This window comes from Hippocampus comes, unplaced genomic scaffold (genome assembly GCF_001891065.2).
Source record: "Hippocampus comes isolate QL1 unplaced genomic scaffold, H_comes_QL1_v1.1 scaffold174, whole genome shotgun sequence".
Taxonomy (NCBI): domain Eukaryota; kingdom Metazoa; phylum Chordata; class Actinopteri; order Syngnathiformes; family Syngnathidae; genus Hippocampus; species Hippocampus comes.
The window spans coordinates 6,141,623-6,154,631 of NW_017805983.1; the positions used below are offsets into that span (position 1 = coordinate 6,141,623).

Sequence of the window (13,009 nt, forward strand, 5' to 3'; positions counted from 1 at the left end):
GTGGGTGGGTTGGTGTGTGTGTGTGTTTGTGTGTGTGTGTGTGTGTGTGTGTGTGTGTGTGTGTGTGTGTGTGTGTGTGTGTGTGTATGTGCGCGAGTGTCCGTCAGCGTTTGTGTCGCGGGATTGTCACAGTTATGATATGCCAACAGATGACATATGCCCCCCGTCCTCCAAAAGACGCCTTCTACCTCAGGGCTCCAGCTGCTCTCCACTCAGGTTGTTCCTTGTTGTGTTTCTGCACCTTAGAATGAAAGAAGCACTTTTCATTTTGCCTCTCTTCCGACTTCAGGTAAAGTGTTTGCGCTCAATCTAATCCAATTGCTTTCAACGCGCCTCTTTTGACCGCGATGTGTACAGGTGGTGGTGGGCAGCAGAAAGGTTACATTGGTTTGATTTGGGATGTCCATGGATGCTTCTCCCCTCCCTCCCTCCCTCGGCCCTACAGGAGGGATTATGGCGTCATTTGGGGCCCCCCGGAGGGTGTATTATAAAGCCCCTGTCTGACCCCGTCTGCTCTGTCAGAGAGGCTCAAGGTTTACTGGACAAAGTACCGGTCGGTCTCTCTCAACGCATCTTTCGAGTTTGATGCCCACCTTTTCCTGATCCCACCTGAGATTTGATGACCCACACTCCCACTCCACTGACACCTATGTCTGTGAAACAGGTGGACGCAGGTGGCAAACGAGCACAGCGAGGTCACCCAACTTGGTGAAGATTCCACCGGTGGATTTTCTCAATTCTGCTCAGAGCTGACTTTCAGAGGACTGTAAAGTTTGAACCTTGGTTTGATTGCGGCCCAAGAGTTGTCTTCTTCTGCTAAAGAGTGACCATGTGGGAGTTCCGGTCCATGAGTTTTTGGCGGGCAGTCTTCGCAGAGTTCTTCGGGACCATGTTCTTTGTATTTTTCGGTCTGGGAGCCGCCCTGCGCTGGACCACCGGGCCGCATCACATTCTACATGTGGCCTTGTGCTTTGGCTTGGCAGCTGCCACCCTCATCCAATCTATTGGCCACATTAGCGGCGGTCATATTAACCCTGCCGTTACCTTCGCCTACCTGGTTGGGGCCCAGCTGTCTCTTTTCCGTGCTTTTTTCTACATTATTGCTCAGTGCCTCGGTGCCGTGGCCGGCGCTGCCGTGCTGTACGGGGTGACGCCTGGCAACATGAGGGGCAACCTCTCACTGAACACGGTAAGATACCACAAGGACGTTTCGGTAGACAAATTGCATTTGAAGGGCGGGTAGACTACGAAGAAAAATAAAATCAAAAATTCTCGTGTCCGCAGCTGCAACCTGGCGTCAGTCTGGGGATGGCCACCACTGTAGAGGTGTTCCTTACCATGCAGCTCGTGGTGTGCATTTTCGCTGTGACCGATGAGAGAAGAAACGGTCGCCTGGGTTCCGCCGCCCTCTCGATCGGCTTCTCCATCACCATCGGACATCTCATGGGGGTGAGACACGTGGAAACGGGGAACTCGTGCAAATGTGACAGCCGAGGTGCTTTGCCTTTCAGATGTACTACACGGGTGCCGGCATGAACCCTGCCAGGTCCTTTGCTCCGGCGGTCCTGTTCAGAAACTTCGTCAACCACTGGGTAACATCACTGCTTCCACCTTGACTGTGGCGCTTGGCACGTTCTAATTCATGCTCATGCATGTTATTGCAGGTCTACTGGGTGGGACCCATCCTCGGTGGAGCCATGGGTGCCCTCCTGTACGATTTCATTCTGTTCCCACGTATGAGGGGTCTGTCCGAGCGCCTGGCCACGTTGAAGGGCAGTCGACCCCCGGAGAGGGAGACCCAGCAGGACACCCGCGGGGAGCCCATCGAGCTCAAGACGCAAGCCTTGTAAACCCGACCCCTCCCCCGGCACCTGTTGATCCACCTGGGGCTGAGAAATGGGGGGAGAAGGCCCCTCCTCCGCTGCTCATCAACCGACCTGAAAACTAACAACACGACAGTCAGGTCTCCCCTTCCAACTCCTTCCTCCGTTTTCAGAAGTAGACTTTGTGTTTGTGGTAAATGGCAGGCCGGCTTCTGTGATGGACAGGAGCGTGCGAACTGGGAGGATGTTGTTATTTTGGGAGGGGAGGGACGGAGAGAGGGGGGGCAGGCTCGAGGTAGGAGCTAGGATGTAGGATGAACGATCACAGCTCGGGTGGTGGTGCAGCAGAGGGGCGCAGGGTGTGGGTGGGCAACACTCTGGGTTTGTGCTTCTTTCCAATTTAGACCATTGAAGATGAGCGTGGTTTCCTACATGCTTCTCACATAATCTCCAGTGTAGTTTTTCCCCCCTCCCGCTTTCTTTTGTTTTCTGCCCTTCAGACACAAGACGGTGATGTATGATTACATTTCAACATGATTTTACATTTTACAGATGACTACATTTTATTTATGTGTGTGAGGGTGAATGTGTGCGTGCGCCCGCTTGTACATGCGAGTGTCTTTGCAAGTGTGCGTGTCCACGCGTGTGTGTGCGTGTGTGCTAGCGAGTGAGAGATGAAGATTGCCGATACAGTACCTCTTTTTTTTTCCTCATTATCATTGCAGCTCGACTGATTTTGTACCACTCACTATTCATTTTTGTAAGCCCTTTTTAAGACATGACACATGGCTTCCTCACAATGTGATATTTGTGATGATTTCCATTTTTACAGAAACACACATCCATTTGCATTTCAACAGTTCAACCAGCACGAAAGAAAATGTACAATCTGAGAATTGGAAGAATTGGATGGCTCTGTTCACTACAGACCAACAGTGCTAGCTTTACATTGAGTCTTTTGTTATTATTTGATCCTAACTGGGATTACAAACGTGTTTCAATAAACTTTCACTTATAATAAATATGCACATATTATATGATCTTTTTTCACCCTCTCCTGCCCACGCCCTCTTTTAAATAAATAATAAGTTTGCTGCATTACGTACCTTTGGCCAGAAGAGGGCAAAAGGGAATATGCATCCATCCATTTTCAGATCCGCTTTTCCTCACAAGGGTGCTGCTGGAAACTATCCCAGCTGTCTTCAGGCAGTATAGGCAGGGTACACCTTGAACTGGTTGCCAGCCAATTGCAGGGCACACACAGACGAACAACCATCCATGCTCACACTCACACCTAGGGACAATTTAGAGTCTTCTATTAACCTGGTACACATGTTTTGGGAATGTGGGAGGAAACCGGAGAACCGAGAGAAGACCCACACTGGCACGGGAAGAATATGCAAACTTCACACAGGAAGGCCGAAGCTGGAATCAAACCTTGCACCTCTGCTCTGGGAGGCGGATGCGCTAACCAGTTGACCACCGGGCCGCCCATGAATATCTCGATTCTTTAACAATACTATGGAATACTGTCAAAGATTCATTGGGAGTTAGTGTAACAAAATCTGCACGATTGCATCTTCAGAGGCTGCCTTTGGACGCAGGTGATATCATGATACAAACCAACTGCACTTATTTATTTATTTATTTATTTTTTTACACGGATCCCTATTTCTCATCTTTATCAAGAATATTTAAACGTGAGCACAATAATATAATAATAATATTTATTCATTTCAAAACTGAGTGTGTGATTAACATTCCTGTGAAAAAATGTGACATTATTAATGCTGACGTAATCACCTCGCATTGGGACATTTCCCACTTCAATGGTTTGACATAAAAATGGCGGATGATGGCCATTCCACACACTCGTAGAGGATTATATTGCAAATAAACTGCAGACAACAAAACAAATTCCCTTTTTTTTGGTTAAATTTACAGATCCAGCCATTGTCCATCCTCATTATAGCCTATAGCTGGAGCCCCCAAGTGACTTTGTGCGACAGGCAGGATATCTCCAGTGCTGGGATCTTGGGGGAAGTCCAGTGCCCCCTTACTCTGTGAATACACCCCCCCCCCCAGCTCCTCTTGCTCCTCCTCCCCCCACCTGGCCCACCACACTTCGTAAATACTAAGCGATGCCTTGGTAAGGTTTACATCATTCCCATGAGTGTAGCACATGCTGACTTGATATATCCTATAAAGACATAGATTGGCATTGCATAAAAAAAGATCCATTAATAAATTCCCTAAATGAAGAATTAGAGAGAGACTATTTAGACAATAATGTCGGGTGTGTGTGGAAGTCTGTTTGTGTAGATGTGAGTATGCGTGCATTTTTGTGTGTATTTGAAACTGTTCCTCTCAGAGAAAACCCCTGGCCCCAGTCCAGTTCCCCCGGTGAAATTGGTCTAGAACCACCACTGGTAGCCAGTCAATTACATGGCACATTCAAACTACTGATCACACTGTAATTGCCAATTTCAAGTCTTCGGTGAACCTTAAATGCCTGTATTTCAAATATGGGTGGAGTGCCTGGAGAAAACCTACACAAGCATGTGGAGAACATGCAAACCCCACAACAGAAAGGAGATTCCGAAATTTTACTTCTGTGTGGTACACGTGCAATTTATCTATTGTGATGATGGCCAACCAACTGTACATTTCAAATAAAAGAAAAAAACCCACATCATTCGTAGGAGTCAGAAGTTTAAAAGTTATTGGATTTTTTTTCTGAAAAATGGTCTTGCAGCTGATTGTATGCCTGATGTTTTCCTCTTTCAGTGTTTTCTTTCAACATTTGTTCCACCTGCTTTAGAATCTGACCTTTACCTCCACGCACTTGAATCTGTAAGTGCATTTCTCTCAAAGAAATCTCTTCAGTGACTCATGTATGCTTCCTCAGGCTCGACATCATGCAACCTTCATTTCACGCTGATACTGACCTCAATAACTTACACCAAGAACAAACAGCACTGACGCCTTAATAGTAAACATTGCTTTTATTTTGCATATTCTTCATAAAAGTTACATATGGCTTTTTTTTTTTTAAGAACAAAGGTGGTTCCATATAAACAAGGGATGCCATCCAGCTTTCCTCAAGCATGAATCTGATTTTACAGCCTGCAAAAATAAGATAAAAACACACACACACACACACACACACACACACACACAAACAAAGAAACAACTCTGATTTGGACAATGAACTGCAGATAAGCTCTGACCTGACACTCACATGTATTGCATTGCTCTGCTCTCCTTTCACAATGTAACTTTTTCACGATCGAACTGCAACATGCACACATGTAGCGACGGCTTTGGAACTTAAGAGCAACAACTCTCTTGCTCCAACTGTAACAATCTCAAAGATCGCCCCTGTCCGGTGTTGGCATGCCCAACCTTACTGAGAATAAGAAATGAGAAGGCAGGGAATTCTATCAAGATGCACAGCTTGGATTAAGACAATGAAATGTTCAAATGGGGTGTAGGAGGACAGAGAGATTTTGATGAGGCCGCCCAGACAGGTAACTTTGAAGAGGTTAAAAAAAAAAAATAAATAAAGACTGCTGCGGCATAATTTCAAACAATTTTCATTGTGCTCCCTACTTATGTGTTCTCCAAACAGTGGTCTGGTGGCCAGCCTCAGGGCCCATTTATTCCAGTCTTTGACTTCGAGAGTATTCAGACTGCATGAAGAAACTGTAGCAAGAACGTTTTTCTGAACTATTATAACCGACATACAAAAAGTCAGGAGTGCTTTCCATAAGCCCTTTTTGATGATCATGATGCCACAAGGAACTGATTGATGGTCATGTATGCTCACTGAGCGCGGTGGTGCTGGTGCACAAGGTTCGGCATGGTGACCTGTGGTGCGGCGGGCAATGCGGAGAACATGGCCAGAGGCGAATGGGTGGCGGTGGGCAGAGTCTGGGATGTGACCAGAGCGTGCGCTGGCATTCCGGGCGAGAAGCTGTAGCTGAGGTAGGGCAGTGGTGACGGGCTGTAGGGGGAGTGCTCCAATCCCGAGGGAGCGAAGCATGGATGGACGATGCTGGACTGCAGTAGCAGGCTGGGCTGCAGGAACGCAGGTGGGTAGATGTAAGGATGAGCCAACCTAGTGGGACAGAAAGGGACACAGGTTGGATGATGGTTCATTTCAAACATAGAGACAAAAGGTCCATTTCCAAGTGAATTGGGAAAAACAAAATTCAAAATTATCAGCAGTGATGACCCTGTGGTGTGGGGTGTGTTAATTAAGAGTCATTTTTCCTCCCTGATCTGCTTGAAAAACAGTCGGCGCCAATAAATGTAAAAAAAAAATGAACCTCTTGGCGACAATCGCAAATCTTTCAGTGTGGGGTCAACACAGAGTTCAACTGAGCATATATTTTCTCATCGTGTGTGGCTTAAAATGTGACACAATTGTTCTGTAAATTTCTACAGACGAGCGTCATACTGTCAATAGATTTACAGATAGCCTCGACACATCTGACCAATGAAACTACCGAACACTTCACAATGGCTGCGATTGGCCGGCAACCAGTTTGCAGTGTCCACCGCCTACTGCCCGAAGACAGCTGGGATAGGCTCCAGCATGCCCCGCGACCCTTGTGAGGATAAAGCAGATGAGAAAATGGATGGATGGATATCACGTTGGACCAATGAAACGGTCCGAGTACGCCCTCATATTGAATATTCAGATCAGTCATTTGCATAGTTCAGTGGGAGGCTTGGATGACGAAATCTTTGACCAAAAGGGGCACTGCTCTGCCTGGTGATCGCAACTGTTCAATGTTCAATACTGTTTTATAGACGGTGTGCATAGCAGCCAGCTTTAGGATGATGTCATGAAAGGGGCCCAGTAGCCACATGAGGGAGGCGGAGTTTTGGTGAACCAGGCTTCTTACTTCCGGGTTTCAAAAATAGCCACCAAAAGAAATCATATTTCATGAGGAATTAGATCGCCATTGTGCCAAACGATCTATTCTTATCGTTAACTCATGTGGAAAGCTTAAAATAGAATCATATGGCCGCTTTTACGTATTCATTTGATATGTGATGTTGATGAAGTTGCATAGTAGCTCAATAGGTCTTCATTCTTGTTCTGCAAATGTCACATTGTATGTTCTCTGAAGCTGTTACTTCTCATTGAGAGATAAAAAGGAAACACACACACACACACACACACACACACACACACACACACAGTCAGAAATGTATTTCTAATACAAAGGAGTTTTTCTTCCCACTGTCAGCATGTCAAGCTACACTACTGATAGCAAAAACCCTGAACTGAATGGTGTCCTTGCCTGAGGCTTCCCATTTAACCTAAATTGAATCACTTACGTCCATGTGGTAACAGCAGAAGAAGCCGAGTAGAAGCATCATCAGCATCATCAGAATTTTATTATTCTGTGAAAAGTCTCTGCAACAATGTGTGTGTGTGCGTGTGTGTGTTGCGTATACAAGCTAGTGGTCCAAACTGCACACTTGATGCCAGGTGGAGTGTGTTTAGCGGTAAGCAGAAGCACTCCTCAATTCTTCACCGCAAAGGTTAGCATCAGGTTAATGATTTAATCACACACACACACACACACACACACACACACACACACACACACACACACACACACACACACGCACACGCACACGCACGCACACACACACACACACACATATCCTGGCTGCCACAGCATTCCAACTGTTCACATTTCCACTTTTCAAAAATACTTTGCCAGTGACAGAATATAAGAAATACAATATCAAATCCAGGGGCACAGTGGTATCGTGGTTAGCGGCTTAAGTTTGTTGATGAAGGCAAGGTCAGCTGATCTGCGGAAATCCGGCCGATTGAAGTCGCAGTTGCTGTCGCCAAATGTATCAATGTTGTTAGCCTATAGCGGTGCTTGGTGCTGTCCTGCAGATGCACTATGGCTATTCCACTCAGGAGAATGGCAAAATCCGCTGCGAACCGAAGAGCGACGGGTCGCTGTGTCCACTTGCGCCGCCATCTTGTTCTATTATTCTAAAAAGAATGCCGACATGACAGCAGGCAGACCAAGAAGCTTCTTTTATCTTATTTTCGCTTAATATGTTATGTTAAACATCACACAACAAATGCTGCTTTTATCTCAAATGGAAAAGGCCCTCATACGTTTGTAGTGTTGCCTTTCTGTGCTTGTTGAATATAGTTAAACGCCACCAGGCAGAAATGGCCAACTTGGGTCCCACCACCAGTAATAGCACCTTGAGGTCATTTTGGGCTAAAGGCTGCTGTTGGTGTCAGGAGGTGTTGAGCGAGAAAGACGTGAGAGAGTATTGGACCTCTGGGGTTGCTCTGCTTCTGGATGGTGTGGCCACTTGCACTGCACACCTCCGTGTCTGAGCAAAGTGCTGCCTGGGGCCTACCTTACCCACGGTACCCCGTGCTTCTTCTTCGGCATCATCTTTGTCCGTCCGCCGCCTGACCTTCAGTTACGTAAGCATAAAGCTAAATGGAAAGTACACGTACAACGTTCCAACTTGCAGATACATAACAAAAGTCAACAGAAATTCCAAACAAGTGTAGTGAAGGACGCCTCCCCCAAGCCCCTGGCCACTCATCTCCTTGCTCGTGCAACGACTCTCCCGGAGCAGAAGTGCAGTGTCATTCTCGCGGCCCCGTGCAGCCGCCCGACTGATCCAATGTGACAGCCGCATCGTACGAGAGAGCGCTGCGCCTTGCCTCTCCCTGACCCGGGCGACGTTTCTGGCTGTCAAAGGCACATTATACATACAGTATTTGTATTTTTTTTTTTGTTAATGCACATCCAAGATCAAGGACGTCTAAATCACACGCAGAGCTGAGCTTTGAAGACTATGTGAAGAACAGAGTGCACTTGTATTGTGATCGTGTGTGTGTGTGTGTGTGTGCGTGCGTGTGGAGGGCTCAGGCTAATTGGCACAGCTGCATGGATGTCCGCTAACAGACCCACGAGAGCAGAATAACCTCCACAGACGGCACTCAGCCTCGGCTCGTCGTAGGTTTACTCCCTCGCAGTCAGCCTCCTCTGTACTCACACCCCCCTTGTCAAAAAGCACGATAGAAGAGAGGCGTGGGATGAAGTGAATTAAAAACGGGAGCGAGGGGGGGGGGAGAACGACCATCGGGACGCCTCGGGTGAGAAATGAGCAGGAGGAGAGGAGGGAGACAGTCAGAGGTGAAGGATCAGCCATCATATATCCTTCATGCCTTAAGACAGTCGCGCTTTTAATAGTTCAGATGAGGGATGTGAGGAGAGTGAGTCAGGCAGAGGCAAACACACTCGACGCAGACACACAAACACCCCTCATCCTCCTCCTTCGACAAACGTACACTCAGAGCTTGGGGGAGGGACAGAAGGGGCAGCGTTCGACTTGGACACTCTGCCGTGCTATCAACATGCAAATGAATTTGCATTTTGACGATGGGCTTCAGATTGAGAAAATGTCCCAATACACATGAAGCAGCTGTGAGTTGCGTGGTGCAGAGCCTCTCTTCCAACAGTAACACATTCTCACCTTTGTGGCGGCAAATAAGCCACACTTAGAACAAGCAGCGCAATCATAAAGGCGGACGAGGAGTAGCAACGCACGCAGTTTCAAACAGTGCATCTCAATTATTTTCTGTTATGCACCCCTCGGACGAAGAAAATATTTCACGCACATGATATCGCTTTCAGCGCGACTCGACTGCACGTGGTTTCCAAATGCGAGAAAGACAATTCGCAGACTGCGTCCTTCCACGCCTTCATAGACACACACGTGCAATTTTCAAATTGCACACTAAAAACAAAGACCCAGCCCCAGTTTGTGTACGAGTGAGTGTTCTGCCGTTTTGGGTGTGTGTGTGTGTGCGGATACTTTCCTCTTTGTTTCAGTGTGAGGTGTCAAAGCTGCAACTGAGATTTAGAAAAAGTGCGACTCGCTCTTTGAAGGGAATGTCCTTCTTCGCTGTGGGAGACTTTTAATCAATCCATCCTCCCCCATTCATGGATTCATCTGGGTCAGTGTCAGCTCCCTCATCACTCTTTCAGAAATTGAGGGCTGCAATATTAATAGCACTTGGAGCAATTGAGGTTTTTAATTGACTTTTTTTTGGGGGGGGGGGGCCCGGGATGAGAGCTTGGCATCGAGAAACGGGGCATCACACAAAAATCGGCATGTATGTTAGAAAATAAAATGATTTTACAGTGGTACATAGAAAGAAAGTTGTGACACCAGTAAATCGTGTCAACACCAGAGCAACATGAAGCAAAGGCAAATCATCATGTCGTTGGACTCATCAGTTTTTAGCTTTCAAAGCAAGACGCCACTTGCACTGGTCTCGCAGCATCTCTGGCAATGACTCATCTTTCTAGTTTCACTAAGTCATAACTGTTCTCTTTGGGGTGTGGACGCTGAACTTCTGTCACACAGTCATGGTTCAGCCTAAAAGCCGCTAGACACCGAGCCCGAACGCTCAACCGACGTGGCCCATTTCTGACTGCGCTCGTCTACGAAAACACCAAAAGAAAGAAAAGTCCAGCCATGCGCACAGATAGATTGCATTTTGCGCCAACTTGCGGTGGGAAAGATAACTGGGGCCTAATCTCACTCCATGTGTGAGGTGTTCACTCACCTTCCTCAGAGCAACAGCAACAGATAAACCAACTTCGAGATAGTCAAACATTCTAGAATTCACTGTGCTTGTGAGAGGAGCTATGAGACAGAGCTGTGCGCCAATACAAGAGTGATTTACATACCGCAATCATATTGGGTCAGTACAAAGTACAAAAACATCAGCCGGCATCCTGCTAGCCTGTTTGCAGACATATTGCGGCTCGACTGTTGAGCATACAAACTACATATACAGTACCGCACTCACTATACCAGGGGTGTCAAACACATTTCACATTGTGGGCCACATACGGCCTCGGTAGATGTACACTGGACCGCTGGACCGGACCTTTAAAATACTCTGCTATAAATAACCAAAATAATGTCTTTCCTTTGTTTTGGTCTAAAGAAGCACAAGAACATTAGGAAAATGTTGAAATTTAATAAACAGATCATTTACAAAACATTTCATGAAACTCCTTAGCATATAAAATCTAAATGTAATCCCTGCCTACACCTGTAAAGAATAAAGTATTTACATGTCCTGGATCGCGTCTGCTGTGTTGGGTCTGTCTCAGTGACAGACTGAGGCTGCTGTTGTCTTCTTCTCTGATCAAAACAATGTTGTCTTTTACTCTGATCAAAACAGTGTGTCCCCCTAGCGGATACACCATAAATTGCACCTTATTAAAAATATTCATTCCGTGTCTTTTATGCATTTTGTCACTTTTAAATTATCCTGCGGGCGTGATCAAACCTCCTTGCGGGCCGGTTCCGGCCCGCGGGCCATATGTTTGACACCCCTGCACTATACCCTTATATTGTAAAAAAAATATTTTTTGTATTCGTTCACATTACAAACACTTTGAATGTGAATGCAACACATGTACACGAAACATGATGTCGAGTGACTGACACACACACACACACACACACACACACACAAAACCCCCTGACATCACGTGGCAGCCTTTACAGAAGTAAATATAATCCAGTGTGTGTTTTTAGCATCTCATATCAACAAGAGTGAGGCGGCAGGAGGTAGAAATGTTTGGAGGAAATGAGGCGATGCTTTTCGATCGCCTCATTACATGGAGATGTGGACTAAAGATGACGTCATGCGGTGCCATGTGTAATAAATGAACCGCCTGAATCACTACTGTCAGTACAAAAGTCAATTTTGTGCTTTATGTTCCAAGTGGGATTCAATTAAATTCAAATCTAATGTCAAGACTGTTACTCAATAAACTCGTCTCCCTATAAAGCACTTTCCCTCGCGCGCATGGGGTGCAAACTGGGCTTTTTATGACGTATCGGTCTGATGTGTAAGGATGAGCATTTATATTGCAGACGCATCGCATATATGCCCGATTTATATCGACAGATGAAAGAGGCCCAGGTCTGATTTTAAAAAATTATTATTATTATAATAAATCTGACACTCATCGCAAATGGATTAAAAAAAAAACTCTAGAATTGAGTGAGTGTGTTAGATGTGTTTTAGAGATCAAAAAAATCCCTGAGTGCAAGAGTGAGATTGGATCACAACAGCTGTGTGTGGGTGTGTGCATGCACGTGCATTCATGTGCCCATTTGTGTGCGTGTGTGTGTGTGTGTGTGTGTGTGTGTGCACAGAAGTTTAACTAAGTGGCTTGCTGCCTCACTCAACCGTGTCGCCCAAGTCAACCGTGAGTGAAATCCAGAACCCAGCATCCCGTGTGTTTAATAGACCAGAGGAAGAGAAAGTTACCATCACAAATAGAAATACCGATTGATCTCAGCCTTACCCGTAGTGCCTTTGAGCCCATGCAGGGTGGACTTGCTGGACTGGAACCTCGGCAGCGAGACCTGCAGAAATTAGAGGCAGTGGTGAGACCGGGACCTTCTCTGTCTCTCACTCTGCTTGCTCAAAGGCTAGCGCGTACACAAGGATATTGCTGCCAGTCTGCCAGTCCCTTGACGTGCAACGTCTGTGACCTCACTGCCTTCAAGGTTCATCGGGAATGAGCCGAGACTGAGTAAGACAGGGAAATTCATCATCCCTACATTTCTCCAGCCATTTGTCCTTCTGTTGTGGCTCCTTATTCCCCACCGGGATAGTACCCATCTCTTTTGTTCAAATGTACACTATACACAAATCTTTCTTTTAGGTCACACAAAGAGGCAACAGACATGCTCTTATTCAGTCCCATCTTGCTCCACTCACACACAAATAATACCGAGCGCTGCCATCTCCCATCAACAGAATGCCTGCATGCGTCTCAGCGCTGGCCAGCCGATGAGCACACACATTAAAGAAGATGGTTGGCCGTTTGTCAATCGTACCTACACGCAACTGCAATTTTGCTGGAAAGCTCCAAAGGGCGCTGTCAGAGTTTGGTGTGCAGCAGGACGTTGTTTGCAAAACACGAAGCATATGCTCTGCTGGTTCGTGCTGAAAATGCCTGGCGGCACGCAAGCTGTGCATTAGCTCAAGTGGAAAACGTACGGACAACAAAGACTGGATGAATGGTGGCACTGAATAATTTAGACCACCCTTAAAAAAAAAAAAAAAAAAAAAATAT

The 13,009-nt window shown here is 46.4% G+C and overlaps 2 protein-coding genes across 2 annotated transcripts in view; one reads left to right on the forward strand and one right to left on the reverse strand.

Annotated features, from left to right (window-relative positions):
• The first annotated feature begins 372 nt into the window (after positions 1–372).
• Positions 373–2,845, forward strand: LOC109528571 (lens fiber major intrinsic protein-like). The gene is made up of 4 exons (XM_019891361.1): positions 373–1,189; positions 1,285–1,449; positions 1,512–1,592; positions 1,665–2,845. Exons 1-4 carry the CDS (start codon positions 830–832, stop codon positions 1,848–1,850), a joined length of 792 nt encoding a protein of 263 aa, XP_019746920.1. The 5' UTR covers positions 373–829; the 3' UTR covers positions 1,851–2,845.
• Positions 2,846–4,790: 1,945 nt separating this feature from the next.
• LOC109528572 (RNA-binding protein 38-like) overlaps positions 4,791–13,009 on the reverse strand; it is a 31,672-nt gene continuing 23,453 nt past the window's right edge. The window contains exons 3-4 of the mRNA XM_019891362.1: positions 12,233–12,293; positions 4,791–5,943 (exon numbers count right to left, since the gene is read on the reverse strand). Of these exons, the coding sequence (XP_019746921.1) occupies positions 5,649–5,943; positions 12,233–12,293 (356 nt within the window). The 3' untranslated portion in view covers positions 4,791–5,648. The remainder of the gene's footprint in view (positions 5,944–12,232; positions 12,294–13,009) is intronic.

Excerpts from the sequence above, each read along its gene's own strand:
- LOC109528571 (XM_019891361.1), top strand. The coding sequence starts at position 830 with ATGTGGGAGTTCCGGTCCATGAGTTTTTGGCGGGCAGTCTTCGCAGAG. Across the intron at positions 1,190-1,284 it reads GCAACCTCTCACTGAACACG|CTGCAACCTGGCGTCAGTCT; the intron begins GTAAGATACCAC and ends TCGTGTCCGCAG. Across the intron at positions 1,593-1,664 it reads GAAACTTCGTCAACCACTGG|GTCTACTGGGTGGGACCCAT; the intron begins GTAACATCACTG and ends ATGTTATTGCAG.